Below are 17,644 nucleotides of genomic sequence, written 5' to 3'. Positions count from 1 at the left end.
ACATATGTAGACCTGCATTCCTTCACCGTCTAGAGGAACCATAGGCGCAGACCTGCATTCTTTCGCAGACAAGCCCACACTATTCTGCCGCCGGTGGGGGGGATCGCAGACACAGACCCGCATTCCTTCCCCGCCTGGGGGAGTCACAGATGTGCACTATAGAGGGAGCTTTACTGTATCTAACCTGTGCCTTATTTGCCTGGGAGTGTTTGATGGGGACGGTGTAAAGGGATCTTTACTCTCCTGTGCTGTACCTGAACTGGGTATAAATGAAGCTTAACTCATTTTTTTTCCCTCCCTTTCCATAAGACATAGGAGCAGAAATTAGGCCATTTGGCCCATCGAGTCTGCTCCACCATTCAATCACGGCTGATAAGTTTCTCAACCCCATTTTCCTGCCTTCTCCCCATAACCTTTGATCCCCTTACCAGTCAAGAACCTATCTGTCTCGGTCTTAAATACACTCAATGACCTGGCCTCCACAGCCTTCTGTGGCAATGAATTCCATAGATTCACCACTCTCTGGCTAAAGAAAATTCTCCTCATCTATGTTCTAAAAAGTCTTCCCTTTACTCTGAGGCTGTGCCCTCAGGTCCTAGTCTCTCCTACTAATGGAAACATAATGGACATGTCCACTCTATCCAGGCCTTTCAGTATTCTGTAAGTTTCAATCAGATCCCCCCTCATCCTTCTAAACTCCATCGAGTATAGACCCAGAGTCCTCAAACGTTCCTCATATGTTAAGCCTTTCATTCCTGGGATCATTCTCGTGAACCTCCTCTGGACCCTCTCCAGGGCCAGCACATCCTTCCTGAGATATGGGGCCCAAAATTGCTCACAATATTCTAAATGTGGTCTGACCAGAGCCTTATAAAGCCTCAGCAGTACATCCCTGCTTTTATATTCTAGTCCTCTCGAAATAAATGCCAACATTGCATTTGCCTTCCTAACTACTGACTCAACCTGCAAGATAACCTTAAGAGAATCCTGGACTAGGACTCCCAAGTCCCTTTGTACTCCAGATTTCTGAATTCTGTCCCCATTTAGAAAATAGTCTATGCCTCTATTCTTCCTACCAAAGTGCATGACCTCACACTTCCCCACGTTGTATTCCATCTGCCACTTCTTTGCCCATTCTCCTAACCTGTCTAAAATCCTTCTGCAGCCTCCCCGCCTCCTCAATACTACCTGTCCCTCCACCTATCTTTGTATCATCTGCAAACTTAGCCAGGATGCCCTCAGTTCCTTCATCTAGATCATTAATGTATAAAGTGAAAAGTTGTGGTCCCAACACTGACCCTTGCAGAACTCCACTAGTCACCGGCCGCCATCCTGAGAAGGACCCCCTTATCCCCACTCTCTGCCTCCTGCCAGACAGCCAATTTTCTATCCATGCTTGTACCTTGCCTCTAACACCATGGGCTCTTAACTTACTGAGCAGCCTCCTGTGCGACACCTTGTCAAAGGCCTTCTGGAAATCCAAGTAGATAATATCCATTGGCTCTCCTTTGTCTAACCTACTCATTACCTCCTCAAAGAATTCTAACAGATTTGTCAGGCATGACCTCCCCTTGATGAAACCATGCTGACTTTGTCCGATTTTACCATGCACTTCCAAGTATTCTGAAATCTCATCCTTAATAATGGACTCTAAAGTCTTACCAAAGACCGAGGTCAGGCTAATCGGCCTGTAATTTCCCGTCTTTTGCCTCACTCCCTTCTTAAACAGGGGGGTTACATTAGCGATTTTCCAGTCCTCTGGGACCCTTCCTGACTCCATTGATCCCTGAAAGATCACCACTAACGCCTCCACTATCTCTTCAGCTATCTCCTTCAGAACTCTGGGGTGTAATCCATCTGGTCCAGGTGATTTATCCACCTTCAGACCTTTCAGTTTTCCTAGCACCTTCTCCTTGGTAATGGCCAACATACTCACCTCTGTCCCCTGACTCTCTTGAACTTTGAGGATGTCACTTGTGTCTTCCACTGTGAAGACTGACACAAAGTGCCTATTCAGTTCCTCCGCCATTTCTTTGTTCCCCACTACTACTTCTCCAGTGTCATTTTCCAGCGGCCCAATGTCCACTTTTGCCTCTCTCTTACCCTTTATATATCTAAAAAAAACTCTTGCAATCTTCTTTTATATTACTGGCTAGTTTACCCTCATATTTAATCTTCTCCCTCCTTATTTCTTTTTTAGTTGTCCTCTGTTGGTCTTTGTAGGCTTCCCAATTCCCTGGTTTCCCACTGCTCTTCGCCGCATTGTATGCTTTCTCTTTAGCTTTTATGCTGTTCCTGACTTCCCTTGTCAGCCATGGTTGCCTCGTCCTCCCTTTAGTATGCTCCTTCTTCCTAGGGATGAATTTTTGCTGTGTCTCTCAAATTACTCCCAGAAACTCTTGCTTGCTGTTCCACTGTCTTTCCTGCTTGGCTCATCTCCTAGTCAATTCTGGCCAGCTCCTCCCTCATGCCTCTGTAGTTGCCTTTATTCAACTGTAATACCGTTACATCTGATTCCAGCTTTTTCCTCTCAAATTGCAGGGTAAATTCTATCATATTATGGTCACTTCCTCCTAAGGGTTCCTTCACCTTAAGCTCCCTTATCAAATCTGCCTCATTACACATCACTAAATCTAGAGTTGCCTGTTCCCTAGTGGGCTCCACCACAAGCTGCTCCAAAAAGCCATCTCGTAGACATTCCACAAATTCCTTTTCTTGGGATCCACAACCAACCTGATTTTCCTAGTCTACCTGCATATTGAAATCCCCCCATGATCACTGTAACCTTGCCTTTCTTACACGCCTTTTCTATCTCCTGGTGTATCTTGTGCCCCACATCCTGACTACTGTTCGGAGGCCTGTACATAACTCCCATTACAGTCTTTTTACCTTTGCGGTTCCTCAACTCTACCCACACAGATTCTACATCATCTGATCCTGCATCGTTTCTTGCTATCGATTTAATTTCATTTCTTACTAACAAAGCAACTCCATCCCGTCTGTCAACCTGCCTATCTCTTCGATAGGATGTATATCCTTGGATATTTAGCTCCCAGTCCTGATCCCCTTGCAGCCATGTCTCTGTGGCGCCCACCACATCATACCTGCCAATTTCAATCTGTGCCACAAGCTCATTTACCTTATTTCGTATACTGCGTGCATTCAGATACAACACTTTCCGTCCTGTATTTCCCGTCCCCTTTCTCATTGTCGTCCCTTTATCTGATGTGCTTGAAGTTAGATTCCTAGCCCTTTCCAAACACTCTGTCCTATTTTGTGTTCTGGAGATTGTAATAGCCTTTCCTGGGCTCTCCTTTGTTTTCAGTTTTTTCATAATTTTCCATGAAGTTGAATCCACCCCCCCATACGCTAACCTGCTGCTTTGTTTCCCATTCTTGGAGTTTTACCCTTCCCTCCTCCACCCCCCCACCATTTTCTAGTTTAAAGTCCTGTTGACCACCCTACTTACCCTGTTCGCTAGAACATTGGTCTCAGATCGGTTCAGGTAGAGACCGTCCCAACGGTACAGATCCCTCCTGTTCCAATACTGACGCCAGTGCCCCACGAAATGGAATCCCTCTTTCCCGCACCACTCCTTTAGCCACGTGTTTACTTCCCTTATTCTCGCGTCCCTGTGCCAATTTGCACGTGGCTCGGCTAGTAATCCGGAGATTATAACCCTTGAGGACCTGTTCTTTACTTTAGTTCCTAGTTCCTGATAATCCCCAAACAGGCCCTCTTTCCTAGTCTTACCTATGTTATTTGTCCCGACGTGGACCACAACAGCTGGATCCTCCCCCTCCCTCTCCAATATCCTTTCAAGCCGGTCAGAGATGTCCCTCACCCTGGCACCGGGCAGGCAACATACCATGCGGGACTCTCGATCCTGCTAACAGAGGAAGCTATCAATTCCCCTAATTATAGAATCCCCTGCAACTACCACTTGTCTTTTTGCTCCCCCCTCTTGAATGGCCTTCTGTGCCACGGTGCCGTGGTTAGCTGGCTCATCCTCCCTACAGCCCTCTTCCTCATCCACACAGGGAGAAAGTACCTCGTACCTGTTGGACAAGGTCAAGAGCTGAGGCTCCTCTGTTCCTGAACACAGGATCCCTCTACCTGCCTCACTTGCAGTCACACCCTGCTGACCCTGACCGGACTTGAGGTACTTAAACTATCGGGTGTGACCGCCTCCTGATACAAAGTGTCCAGGTAACTCTCCCCCTCCCGGATGTGCCGCAGCGTCCGGAGCTCGGACTCCAGCTGATCAATTCTGAGCCAGAGTTCCTCCAGCAACCAACAGTTGCTGCAGATGTGGTCACTGCGGCTCGCAATGGGATCTGCCAGCTCCCACAACATTCAGCTACAGCACATCACCTGCCCAGACATCTCTACTTAGATAATTAATTTATTAGTTAGCTTTGCAGTGTTTTTTTCAAATTTGGTACAGATTTCCTACCAACCAATCAGGTCACAGCTTTCATGTGACGCCACCTTTTCAGTTTTGGCTTCAGTTACTCTGTGCCCCGAGGTCACCGCTCCGGTGCTGCTTCCTAGAGACAAGGCCGCGAATCCCCGAGGTAAGCTAGATTTATACTCACCGCTCCAGTGCTCCTCCCTCAGTCTACTCCCAGGAGACTCCCATTCCTTGACAGTGGGTCCTCCTCGATTCCCTCCTGAGTCGCGGTGGCTGCGATGACTTCTCCCAGAATGCTTCAGTCACTTCTCACCAGCGCCCTGTTTTTTTTTGTCTTTATTTAATCTGTTTCTAACTAATGCTCACTGTTTTATCAGGTAAATCACACCTGGCGATTGTACAGAAGGTGAACAGTGAAGGTGAGGGCGATCCCTTCTACGAGGTGCTGGGCCTGGTCACTCTGGAGGATGTTATTGAAGAGATCATCAAATCGGAAATTCTTGATGAATCAGACATGTACAGTGAGTTGCTTTGATGTTCAGGTAGTTGAGAACAAGAGGATGCCATTCATCCCCTTGAGCCTGCCCTGTTATTCGATTGGATCACGGTTGCTCTGTATCTTAACTCCATTTACCTGCCTTGCCTCCCCATCCATAATATCCTTGTCTAACAATCTGTTTTGAAATTTTCAATTGATCCCCAGCCCTTACATACTTTTGGGGGGGCGTAGAGCTTCAGATTTCCATTACCATTTCTGTGAGGAAGTGTTTCCTGACATCATCCCTGAATGGTCTAGCTTTTATTTTCAGGTTCTGTTCCCTTGTTCTTCTATCTTTTTCTACTCCCCACCAACCACTAAAGCAAACAGTTTTTATGTTATTCATTCACGGGATGTGGGTGTTGCTGGCTAGGCCAGCATTTATTGCCCATCCCTAATTGCCCTTGAGCAGGTGGTGGCGAGCCGCCTTCTTGAACCGCTGCAGTCCCTGTGGTGTAGGTACACCCACAGTGCTGTTAGGGAGGGAGTTCCCACAGTGCTGCTAGGGAAGGAGCTCCAGGATTTTGACCCAGCAACAGTGAAGGAACGGTGATATATTCCCCAGTCAGGATGGTGAGTGGTTTGGAGGGGAACTTCCAGGTGGTAGTGAACCTCTTTATCTACCCTATCATATCCTTTAAACATCTTAAACACGGCAATTAGATCACCCCTTAATCTTCTATTACTCCAGGAATACAAGTCTCTCCCTGTCATTTAACCTTTTTAGCCTTGGTATCTTTCTGGTAAATCTGTGCTGCACCCTTCCCAAGGCCAATATCTTCTTCCTGAAATAAAACAGAAAATGCTGGAAAAACGCATCAGGTCTGGCGGTATCCATGGAGAGAGAAACGGGATTAATGTTTCGAGCCCAATATGACTCTTCAGAAGGGGACTCTCCTTCCTGAGGTGCAGCGGCCAGATATGAGCACAGTGCTCCAGATGTGACCAGACCAAAGTTGTCTGTACTAGGTGTTGGGGGGAGGAGAGTAGAAGAGTGCATGGATTGGTGAAGTGGGTTCTGAGCTCCCCTCGTGTCTTTTTCAGCTGACAATCGCTCCAAGCGTAAGGTTGCTCACCCCGGCAAGAAAAGAGACTTCTCAGTCTTCAAACCCAGCGTCCACGAGGTGAAAGTCAAGGTGTCCCCTCAGCTGCTGCTGGCTGCTCATCGCTTCCTATCGACGGGTGAGTGGCTTCTTTAAACTTTGTGCCAAAGCGCTGCCCCTCAGCTGTTGTGCTGGGAGTAGAGCGTGCTCTCCACTTCCCTGTTCTGCAGATCGAAATTTATTTTGAACATCCAAAGGACAGGTACATTTGTTGGTAAACCCAGAGACGATGAGGAGAAAATTCTGTTGTGATCTGGAACCCGCTGCCCAAATGTGTGGTGGGAGCAGATTCAATGTTAACCTACTAAAGAGGGATTGAAGTTATGGTTGCAAACTGAAAATGGGCAGGGGAGCGGAACTAATTGGATAGCTTTTTCAAAGAGTTAGCACAGACGCAGTGGGCCGAATGGCTTCCTTCTGTGCCTTATACTTCTAATGAGCGGCATTGGAGTGAGGTTTGCCCATTCCTCCTGCAGTGTGTTAGGATTGAAGCCCAGTGGCAGCACTGCTTGTGGGCGGGGGTATCTGGTAGCGGTGGATGCTGTGTCGCCGTAGCTGCTTTTGCTGTTGGATACCCCGCCAGTGCCTGCGGAGCTTGTACTGACTACCCCTCCCAGCAGGGAGCCCAGGAGCTCTTAAAATCAGAGAAATCCTAATGATGTACATCTCAGAATAGGGACAACCCTTCTGTGTCTACCCCATAATCTCCACAAAATTTAATAACCCAACAATAACAGCTTGCGCCTTTAATGTAGGCAAATGCCCCTAAGGCACCTCACCAATAATTAATCAAACAAAACTTGACACCGAGCCACGTAAGATGCTTGAGAAGTGTCTGGAAAGAGGGGGAGGTAGAAAGGTTAAGGGAGTGAATTCTGGGGCTCAGGGCCTCGGCAGCTGAAAGCACAGCTGCCTATGGTGGAATGATTAAAATCAGGAATGCTCAAGAGGGCGGAATTGGAGTGGTGCAGGTATCTCAGGATTGTTTGGATGGAGGAGGTTACAGAGAGGGTGGGGCAAAACAGTGGGAGGGATTTGAAAATAAGGATGAGAGTGTGTGTGTGCCTGTTCATGTTCGTTCCTCCCACGATTGAGTTAGTTTCACTTGTTGTCAATGCTGTGAAAGCACATTGTCCTGGCTGTGCTGCGTAGACAGATGAGCTCAGTGAACACAGTCAGCCGCAAGTGAAGACTTAATTACAGGGATCCAGGCAATTACCCAGCTTGTCTGTCTCGGACTGTGAGAAAAACATGGCACAGTTGCTGGAACAGAAACCTGTTTGTAGTTTGCATGAATTAGCGAAGATTTGAAAAAAGTCAGCTTTTTTTTTATACCTCCTGCGCTTTCTGCTTTTGCATTTGACTGAGACAGAGAGCTGGTTTGATAGAGATATGGGCTGGTCATCGTGACCTCTGCTAGCTCCATGGCACACTCTGGCCAAGGGTCTATGATGAATGTTGAGCGACTTCACGCTTGGCTAAATGAGTTTTGGCAAAATTAGGACTTCGTCCCAAAGACGAACCTCCTTAATGTCTGCCAACTCTGCTCCTATTCAGCCACCTGCGGAAATCTTCATCCAGGCCTTTTGTTAACTCCCAGGGTCACTGACTTGCACAGGGGCACAGGTCTCATGTATGCTGGCGCTTACTGGGGCAAGGGTTCATAGGCACTGGCCCCCACTGGTGCATGGGCATCCTGTCCCCCTGGCGCAGGCCCTCACTGGAGCACGTGCTCCATTGGGATACCCATGATTACCCCCACTATGAGCGCTGGTGGAGGGGCAGTTGTGCCCAGAAATACCAAGTAAGAACTGAGTTGATACTAAGTCATTCACACGTGGGGTGTGTGTGTATTGGTGGCAGTGCTTGCACCTGAGTGTTTTGCTTGATCCTTCCCCCTCTCCTTTGCAGAGGTCAGTCTTTTTGCCACTGCTTACATGTCAGAGAAGATCTTGCTTCGCCTCCTCAAGCACCCCGACGTCATCAACGAAATCAAGTTTGATGAGGGCAACAAGATGGCTGCTGAACACTATCTGTACGTACGTGGAAAGACAGTCGATTACTTTGTCCTCATTTTACAGGTAAGGAGCTTCTTAATCTGACTTGTTTAGTCACTTCTCTCCGAAAACCCTTCCTGAGTCACCAATCTAAATCTAGGCAGCAGGCGAATGTTATACCACTGACTCCGTGCCTAGGAGAAAAATGTAGAGCTGAAGCCAGCATGGATTGTATGAGATTCAGCCTTAGTTGTTCCCTAACCATTGACTCCATTCCTCCCCCGAGCCACTGTCTGAGACTGAGCCAGACTGCTTGTAAACTGTGTCCCATTTGTTCCTCAGCTCAGCTTCCAGCCCCACACCTGCTCCATCAATTAAGACCACCTACTTCTACTTTGTACCGTTGCCCATCTTGTGTCTTTGCTATCTCCAGACTTGACTATACCAATGTACTGCTGGCCGGCCTCCAATTTTCCACTCTTCATAAACTTCAGTTCATCCAAAACTCCAGCTGCCTGTATCCCAACTCGCACCACATCCCATTCACCCTCTACCCATTGAGCTGCACTGGCTCCCAGTCCAGTGTCACCTTGATTTTCAAAATTCCCATCCTTGTTTTCAAATCCCTCCGTGACCCTCACCCCTCCCCATCTTTGTAATCTACCCCATTCCAACAACCCTCCCAGGTATCTGTGCTCCTCTTATTATGGCCTCTTGCGTTTTCCTGACTTCCATAGCTTCACTATTGGCGGCCATGCCTTCAGCTGCCTGGGCCTGAAGCTCTGGAATTCTTTTAAACCACTCTTCCTTTAAGACGCTCCTTAAAACCTACCTCTTTGACCAAGCGTTTGGTCATCTGCTCTAATATTGCCGTATGTGGCTTGGTGTCAGATTTGTCCGCCACCCTCCTGTGAAGGTACTTGGGACCTTTTTACTACATTGAAGTCGTGATATAAATGGAAGCCATTGATACTCATAATTCATCCTCTCAAACTCCCCTCTCTCACCTCCGACAGCCTGCCCCACCAATATTTCACCCCAGTTTTATCCAACTCATAATACTATCTCCGCACATAGACCACATTAGAATGTACCAACAAATATGGTCAGGAAAAGTCCTGCCCTCTGGTCTGCCCAACCTTTCTCTCTCATAACTGTGATGTCTCGAGCATCGCAGTGTTATACACCTTCCGATCCCCGTTTGTCCAGTTGGTCAGTGCACTACATCTGGTCCCAAGCTCAATTCCCTGTCTCTAACTGCACTCAGTGGGAGTTGTGCTAATTGAACTTTTGCTCGGTTCGGCAGGAGAAAAAACAGTCAGAATTTATGCTGCCAATCCATTGATTCTTATGAGAAGTGAGGCCAGGATTGAGACAATCTGCAATGTCCCTCATGATGGATTGGCATTCAGCCCTCTCAAGGATAAAGTGATGAAGGGAACCTTACGTCAGGAAGTATCACTGCCTGGTGAGGAGAGAGAGAGAAAGGTGCCAAGATTAATGTTTACAACGTTTCTAATTGTGCATTGATTAAGTCTGAGGCTTCCGGTTTGCATTCTGTTTAAACAGGAACAGAGGAGCTTGAGAGGAGATTTGATTAAGATGTACAAAATTGTGAGGGGCCTGGATAGAGTGGATGGGAAGGACCTATTTTAGCAGAGGTCAGTGACGAGGGAACATAGATTTAAAGTGATTGGCAGAAGGGTGATTAGGAAAAATTCTTCACCCAGAGGGTTGTAGGGCCTAGAGCTCACTGCTTGAAAGGGTAGTAGAGGCAGAAACCCTCAACTCATTTAAAAGTTGCCTGGATATGCACCTCAAGTGGCATACTCTGCAGAGCTGAAGAACGGGATTAGGCTGGGTGACTCATTTTCGACACGATGAGCTAAGTGGCTTCTTTCTGTGCTGTAAACTTTCTATGATTCTAAATAATCGTTGTTATACCTCAGGGTAAAGTGGAGGCAGAGGCTGGGAAAGAGGACATGAAGTTTGAGACGGGACCGTTCTCCTATTATGGTACCATGGCCCTCGGCAATCCGACTATGGGTAAGAATGATTCCATTTATTTATTTACTGTTGTCTTTATACTTTACAGAACATCAACAGCCATTAAACCCAGCTGGAGCTGTCTGAACCAGATTTTAGAAATAGAGAATTTAGAAGGAGGCCACTCAGCCCCTCGACTGTTCCACCATTTAGCTACATCGTGGCTAACCTGAATCTTAACCCCATCTCGCCGCTTGATTCTGTACCCTTGGCTCATACCCTTACCTCACAAAAATGGATCTGTTTTGAAATTTTCTGTTGACCCCCGACCCCAGTCCCAGCCTCAGCAGCTTTCTGGGGAGAGAATCCTAGAGTCCCACTGCCCTTTGTGTGAGCACATGTTGCCTGGCTTCACCACTGAAAGGGTAGCTGTGGCTCGGGTTAGCACTCTTGAGTCAGGAGGTTGTGAGATTTAATCGCACTGCAGAGACATGAGCACAAAATCTAGGCTGACATATCCAGTGCAGTGCTGCAGGCATGCTGGACTGTCAGAGGTGTCGCCTTTCAGATGAGGTTTTAAACTAAGCCCCTGTCTGCCCCCTCAGTTGGATGTAAAAGATCCCTTTGCACTGCTTTCATTGTATGGATCAGAATGGATTTAGCACAGGAGGTGGCCACTTGCTTCCGTTGTGTCTGTGCTGGTCCTCTGAAGGAGCAATTCACCCAGTGCCACTCCCTCGCTTTTTCCCTGTAGCCCTTCTTCCTTTTCAGATAATTCCCCTTCTATTGACCCTGCCTCCTCCATACTCAGGTAGTGCATTCTAGATCCTAACCACTCGCTGTGTGAAAAAGTTTATCCTCATGTTGCCATTGCTTCTTTTGCCAATCGCCTTAAATCAGTGCACTCTGGTTCTCTGTCCTTCCGCCAGTGGGAACAGTTTCTCCCTATCTACTCAGTCCAGACCTATCATGATCTTGAACATCTCTATCAAGTCTCCTCTAAACCTTCTCTTCTCTTAGGAGAACAGTTCTAACTTCTGTCTTTCTATGTGACTGAAATTGTTAATCCCTGGAACCATTCACGTGAATCTTTGCTGCACCCTGTCTAATGCCTTCACATTTTTCCTAAAGTGTGGAGTTCAGGGTTGGGTGCAGTACTCCAGTTGAGGACGAACCAGTGTTTTATACAGGTTTTGAAGACGAACAGGAGAGTCCTCCTCAGTGTTCTGGCCAATGTTTTAACCCTCAACCAATGTCACTTAGGTAAAAAATGGTTTTGGTCTTCTCTTTTTGTTGGAGGATTTCTGATCCTCCAGTACTGGACATGGACAAGCAGCCTGACCATTTTGAGCCAGGTTGAGAGAGGTGATGCTGAGGTAGGGCTGGATGTCATCAGGGTACATGTGATAACTGACACTGTTTTCACATGATATTGTCACGGGGCAGCAGGTTGGTTACCTGGTCATTATTAAGTTGCTGCTTGTGGGAGCTCACTGTATACAAATTATCTGCCATGTTTCATTTGGTACGACACTGACTGCACATCAAAGACAATTTATTGGTTGGAAAGCGCTTTGGGACGTCCTGAAGCCATGAAAGGTGCTGTAGAGATGAGAGTCTTTTCCTTCTATCTTTTCCTTATTGAGTACCAGTAAAGTGACTGCTTACCTGCTCTGGGTCTGTGCATTTTAATCTTTCTCTCTCCCTCCCTCTCTCTGTTGCTTCATCTTCATCTCCTAGCTCCTACTTCCAGGCTTCGTACTTGCAGCCTCAAACAAGCTTCCCTATTTTCTTGGTTTCAAGGTAAATCTTGCATGGTTTGCACAGTTTTTACTTCCTCTCTCACCCCTTCTTCCTTGGGGATCATAAAGTCGTGAGGGTAGCAAACATTTTGATTTGATGCGTATCTGAGGCTCATGGACCTTTTGAGGACAAGCGTGAGCCCCTTGTGTCCTGCCCCCTGTTGACGTCTTGCGGCTGCCTTTGAGCTGGCCTGGGCCTGAGTGATTAACACGGGGCTGTACCTTTGTCTTTGTGTCATGTCTTGCAATAAACCTTTTAAATCCCACTTCTAACCGGTAACCCAGCTTTTCTCCCTGGCTCGAATGTTAGCTCATATTGTTAAGATTCTTGCCCCTTGAGTGCTGTTTCTCTCTCCTTCAAATCTGGCCTCTCCCCAAAAAAAACCCAACCTTTGATCTGTCCTTGCTGTCCCATCTGCAATCTCCTTCCCCCGCCAAAGCCCTTGAACTCGTTACCTCCCAAATCTGTTCAGATCTTTCCTGGAACTCCACGTTTGAATCATCCCAGTAAGATGTCCACCCTTGCCACGGTCCTGAACCGGCTCTTATCAAAGTCACAACTGACATCCTATATGACTGTGACAAAGGTAAACTTTCCCTCCTCGTCCTTCTCAATCTGTCTGCAGCCTTTGACATGTTTGATCACACCATTCTCCTCCAAGACCCCTTCATTGTCATCCAGCCGAGTGGGACTGCACTGACCTGGTTCCATTCTTGTCTATCCAGTTGCAGCGAAAGAATCACCAGCAGTAGCTTCTCTTCCCACTCCCACAAGGTTACCCCCTCTCCCGGAATACACCCAGTGCTACCTCTCGACCTGTTTTGAAATTGTCAGACTGCTTGTCCATGTCCAGTACTGGAAGACCAGAAACCCTCCAACAACACAGAGAAGAGCAAAGCCATTGTTTTTTGCCCCATCTCAAACTCTGTGCCCTACCCACTGACTCCACCCCTCCCTGCTGGGAACATAGGAACAGGAGGAAGCCACTTGGCTCCTCGAAGCTCAATACCATTCTGAGATCATGGCTGATCTCAGACCTAACTCCACGTAAATGGCCTTTGGGTATTCTTTAATACCTTTGGTTAACAAAAGAAATGAATCAATCTTAGTTTTAAATTGAACGATTGATCGAGTATCAAATGCTGTTTGTAGAAGAAAGTTCTAAACTTTCACCACCCTTTGTGTGTAGAAGTGATTTCATCCCTGAAAGGTCTGGCTCTAATTTTTAGTCCTAGACTCCATCAGCAGGTATAGTTTGTGTCCCTACCCTATCTGATCCCCTTGGCATCTTGAAACTTCGATCAAATCACCCCTTACTCTTTTAAATTTTGGGGATTCCAACCTGGTTTGTGTAATCATTCCTCGTGATTTAACACTTGGAGTGCAGGTATCTTTCTGGTAAATCTACACGGCAGTGCCTCCAAGGCCAAATATATTATTTCTAAGGTGTGGTGCCCGGCTCACAACGCTCCAGCTGTGAAGGAATTGACCTTGCTGCCTGTCTTCTGGGGCAAGGAAGGTTCCCGATACTGAAAACACCTCCATGTCATATCTCAATGTAGCGATGATCAGTGGGTGCCATTACAAATGGAGGGATGTTCTGGAGCTTTGTTAGGGTAAATATCATTGCTAATGTTCCCTCTGAGCTGCACACCTGCAAAGCAATGAGAATGTGGAACACAGGGAACAAAATAGACGTGGCTAAGCAATCCTCCCTTTCAGATATGTGCAGCGAGGTTTCAATCTTAAAAGAATTGCACTGGTCAACAAGCTGGCCAAGCACCGCAAATAAATTAAAAAGTGTCGCTTGGTCGTACAGAACTTAAATCTTGTTGAAAATAGAGACGTTGCCGAAGCTTTTCGTCTTGCACTCATCAGGACAAATGCAAGAATGCCAAATTACAAATGATGGAACTTGCTGAACAACCCTGAGTGCGCTAATAGCTGCATTAACAATCGTACTAAGATAATCAGTGACTCATTTACGCTTGCTTGAAGTGACATACATTCATACGTAGGGCAAGTGTACAAAAGGAATATGCTCAAGCCTTGCCCTTTTTTTGTTGAATTACCTGGAAGCATGGGGAAGCATAGTTCCTCATTGCTTTCACCATGTCAATGCCTCAGCCAATCCGAGCAGATTTGTCAACCAATCAGCACCCTTTCCTCCTCTTGTGATTGTTTGAAATTTGTCATTCTTGTGTTTGTCCTGATGAGTGCAAGGCGAAAAGTTTCAAGTCTCTCCAGCAAAGTTAGAAATTATTGTTCTTCCTCCCCGGCACTCTAATTTACCGTCTCCTCTGTCCCGCCGCCTCACTTCGACCATTGCTTGCCCCCTTGTTCAGGCTTCCTGAGTACTGGCACCTCTGGGAGTTGCTTTCAGCCAAACTATTAAACTTGTGCTCGATTTCAATTCTTTTACAGCGGGAGGAAAGTCAGAACCCCTTGGCTGACCTTTAACTAACAGAGTACGCGGAACGTCAACCAACTAACAATGAGCGAGGCCACTATGTCCAGGGAATTCAATTCCCAAATATCCTGGGTAAAAAAAATAATAATAATCCCACCTGAAATTGGCTAGGATTTGGTGGCTTGTCACTGTAAAGCACTAGTCCTGGCAGTTACCACCCCCCAGTGAATGTTAGCCTTCGTTATTCACCTCTGCATGTGTCTGTGAGGAATACATTGCTACTGTTTGTTTTGCTGGCTGACTTTAGCTGCACTCCTTTACTCCACTAAGTCTCTACGAATTGCCGCTTTTTTTTCCCCCACAATGAATTCCAACCATTTTACCTCTGCTGCGATTTAATTCCACCTTCTGATTGCTGGGACTCTTGTGCAGGAAGGCATTAGGGTTAAAGAGAGAGAGAAGGGGAGAAACTCTGACCAGTGAGGCAACCCACCAGGGCTGTGGGAAGAGCTGACGCCCGGGAATTGTACAGCCTAAGGTTCTGGGGGGAGAGGAAGTGAGAGTAGGCAACTGGTGGCGGTTCCAGTGCAATGAGGATACAGCGTGGAGGAAGCCAGCGTAGAATGACTTTTTCAAAGGAGCAAGAGCCATATTGATAACAGAGCCACAGACTGCAGCATCCTTGGTGCACGGTCTGTGCTGATTACTGTTGCTCTGCCCTGCATGCAGTGAGCGATGTGCATCCTGTGCATGTCCGTTGACTCCATGCTGGTTGTTCTGCTGGTTGCTTCAACCCGTGCAGCACCTGCCCCAAGTGCAGTGCGTTGTGCTTAACTGTGGTGCATACTGAACCTTTTGGTCATTCTGTTTTTCTCTTTAGACACCCGTCCGTCCTCCCGCAACAGTGAGATAAGTCGGTCCATGTCGCTGCATTATGCTGAGCACTCGGAATCCACGCCATCCATAGTCCTGCCCAGCACTACAGTCTCCTTGACACATTACGTTCCTGATTTCTCTGTCAGGGCACTGACTGACCTGCAGTATGTCAAGGTAAGAGTTCATAGGATCAAACAGCACCAAGGGAGGCCATTCAGCCCATTGTGCCTATGCAAGCTTTTTGGTAGTGAGAGAGTTCTTATGTCACATACCTCTGGTTACTGACCCTCTGACCAGTAGAAACAGCTTCTCCCTATCTACTTCTATCACATCCTCTTATTTTATATGTTTCTGATAATCACCCCTTAACCTTCACTGCTCTAAGGAGAGCAATCTCGGCTTCTCCATTCTCTTCACATAAGTGAAGTCCCTCATCCCTGGTATCATTCTGGTAAATCTTCTACACAGCGCCTACTCCAAGGCCTTGACATGCTCCCCAAAGTGTATGGTGCCCAGAATTTAACACACTACTCCTATTTGAGGCCTAACCAGTGCTTTTTAGAGGTTTACTTCTTGTTATTTCAACCATTTTATGGGCCTGTGCAGTGATGATGCACTACATATATAAAATATTAACCTAATATGGGTTAATTGGCCGTTTGCTTTACAGATACTCATAGCCCAATTTAACCCCCACTGCACCCACCCCCACCCATTGTCCCTCAGTGACAGCTCTGTCCCCACCCGGTACCTTATTCCAATGTTAGCTGACTCTGTGCCAGGCAATGACCATCTCCAGTAAGACAGAATGTAATCATCTTCCCATGACATTCAATGGCATTATCATTGCTGAGCCCTCTACCATCAATATCCAGGTGGGGCGGGGGAAGGTGGTCACCGTTGACCAGAAACTTAACTGGATCAGGCAGGCTATAGTAGGTCAGAGACTGGGAATTCTGTGGCGAGTAACTCCTGACTGTCCAGAAGTGCAGGACCGTGATGGAATACTCTCCACTTGCCTGGGTGAGTGCAGCTCCAACCAACACTCAAAGCTCGACACCATCCAGGACAAAGCAGTCCGCTTGATTTGCACCACATCCACAAACATTCACTCCCTCCACCACCGATGCACAGTAGCAGCAGTGTGTATACCATCTACAAGATGCACTGCAGGAATTCACCAAGGCTCCTTCGACAGCACCTTCCAAACCCACAACCACTACTATCTAGAAGGACGAGGGCAGTAGACCTATGGGAACACCACCACCTGCAAGTTGCCCTCCAAGCCACACACCATCCTTACTTGGAACTATATCGCTGTTCCTTCACTGTCACTGGGTCAAAACCCTGGAACTCCCTTTGCCACAGCACTGTGGGTGTACCTACAACATGGTTCAAGAAGGCAGCTCGCCACCAGCACCTCGGGCAGTTGGGGATGGGCAACAAATGCTGGCCTTGCCGTGCTGGTCATGCTCACATCTCAGTGGTTTGGGACTGGGGTTGCAATACTGCTCAACAACTGCTTGTGGCACTGCTGTTTAACTATTGGCTTCTGAGCTCAGCAGCTCCCCCTACAGGGTGTTGGAGTGGTATTGCCATTGCTGATAAGTAGCTATGGCTCCACTTTACAAATTGGGACTGAATATTGACTGGGAATGGTACTCCATTGTCTTTAAAGGTCTTTTAAGTGGCTCGTGGTAATGAAAGACACTATGAAAATGCCAGAAGGTAGTGCTGAGAACACTTGGCCAGCCTGGCAGCGTCTGTGGAGAGAGAAATAGTTATCATTCAAGTCAGTGACTTTACATCAGAATTGGTACAAATTGATTGACCTGACATCGTAACTGTTCTCTGCCAAGTTTCCGGTGTGTTTGTTTGTGTTCTACTGATCCGGCAAATGTAGGAATACCCGGGAGCACCCCTTAATTTCATTTTCTTTTTAAAAATGAGCAGATCACACGGCAGCAATACCAGAATGGATTATTGGCATCGAGATTGGACAGCACCCCCCAGTCCCCTGAGAACCTCCACATGAAGATCGACATGCCTGCAGTGGAGAAACCAGAGAATATAGCAGACGAAACCACAAACCTCCTGAACGAGCAAAACTCTTTGAACCGTAGATCGAATCACACTTTGGAAAACAGTATATGACCCTGCTCCGAGACATCTGGTACTCTGGAGGGTTGGGCTCAGCTTTTGGGCATTTAAAATGGTTTGTGCGAACAAACGCCGTGCAATTTTTTTATATTTGTGTGTGTGTATGTGTGTGTGTATGTGTATGTGTGTGTGTATGTGTGTATGTGTATGTGTGTATGTGTATGCGCACGCGGGATGAAAGAGGAACAATACAACATGCAACAATTTGGGCTTGTGTGCGGAAAGGGAAATCCTGCCTGGTGACTTACTGGCTACTACAGCCATAAGGGGGAGTGGGGCAGCTTTGGAAGCAGTAGAAGAAAGAGAAGATGAGACCTCCATTGCCTCAGACGCGGCGTCGATGGCCATCTGTTTGTG

At 47.2% G+C, this 17,644-nt stretch overlaps 1 protein-coding gene across 1 annotated transcript; it reads left to right on the top strand.

Annotated features, from left to right (window-relative positions):
* Positions 1 to 4,791: 4,791 nt before the first annotated feature.
* On the top strand, positions 4,792 to 17,357 carry LOC144678223 (metal transporter CNNM4-like; the record flags this gene model as incomplete). The annotated part of the gene is made up of 6 exons (XM_078538084.1): positions 4,792 to 4,935; positions 5,997 to 6,134; positions 7,967 to 8,136; positions 10,002 to 10,098; positions 15,132 to 15,301; positions 17,081 to 17,357. Coding segments are annotated over 6 exons (920 nt in total), but the record flags the coding sequence as incomplete, so codon positions are not given.
* Between the last annotated feature and the right edge of the window lie 287 nt (positions 17,358 to 17,644).

This window comes from Cetorhinus maximus, unplaced genomic scaffold (assembly GCF_964194155.1).
Source record: "Cetorhinus maximus unplaced genomic scaffold, sCetMax3.hap1.1 HAP1_SCAFFOLD_3824, whole genome shotgun sequence".
NCBI lineage: Eukaryota > Metazoa > Chordata > Chondrichthyes > Lamniformes > Cetorhinidae > Cetorhinus > Cetorhinus maximus.
This window is presented reverse-complemented; position numbering and strand designations above follow the sequence as displayed.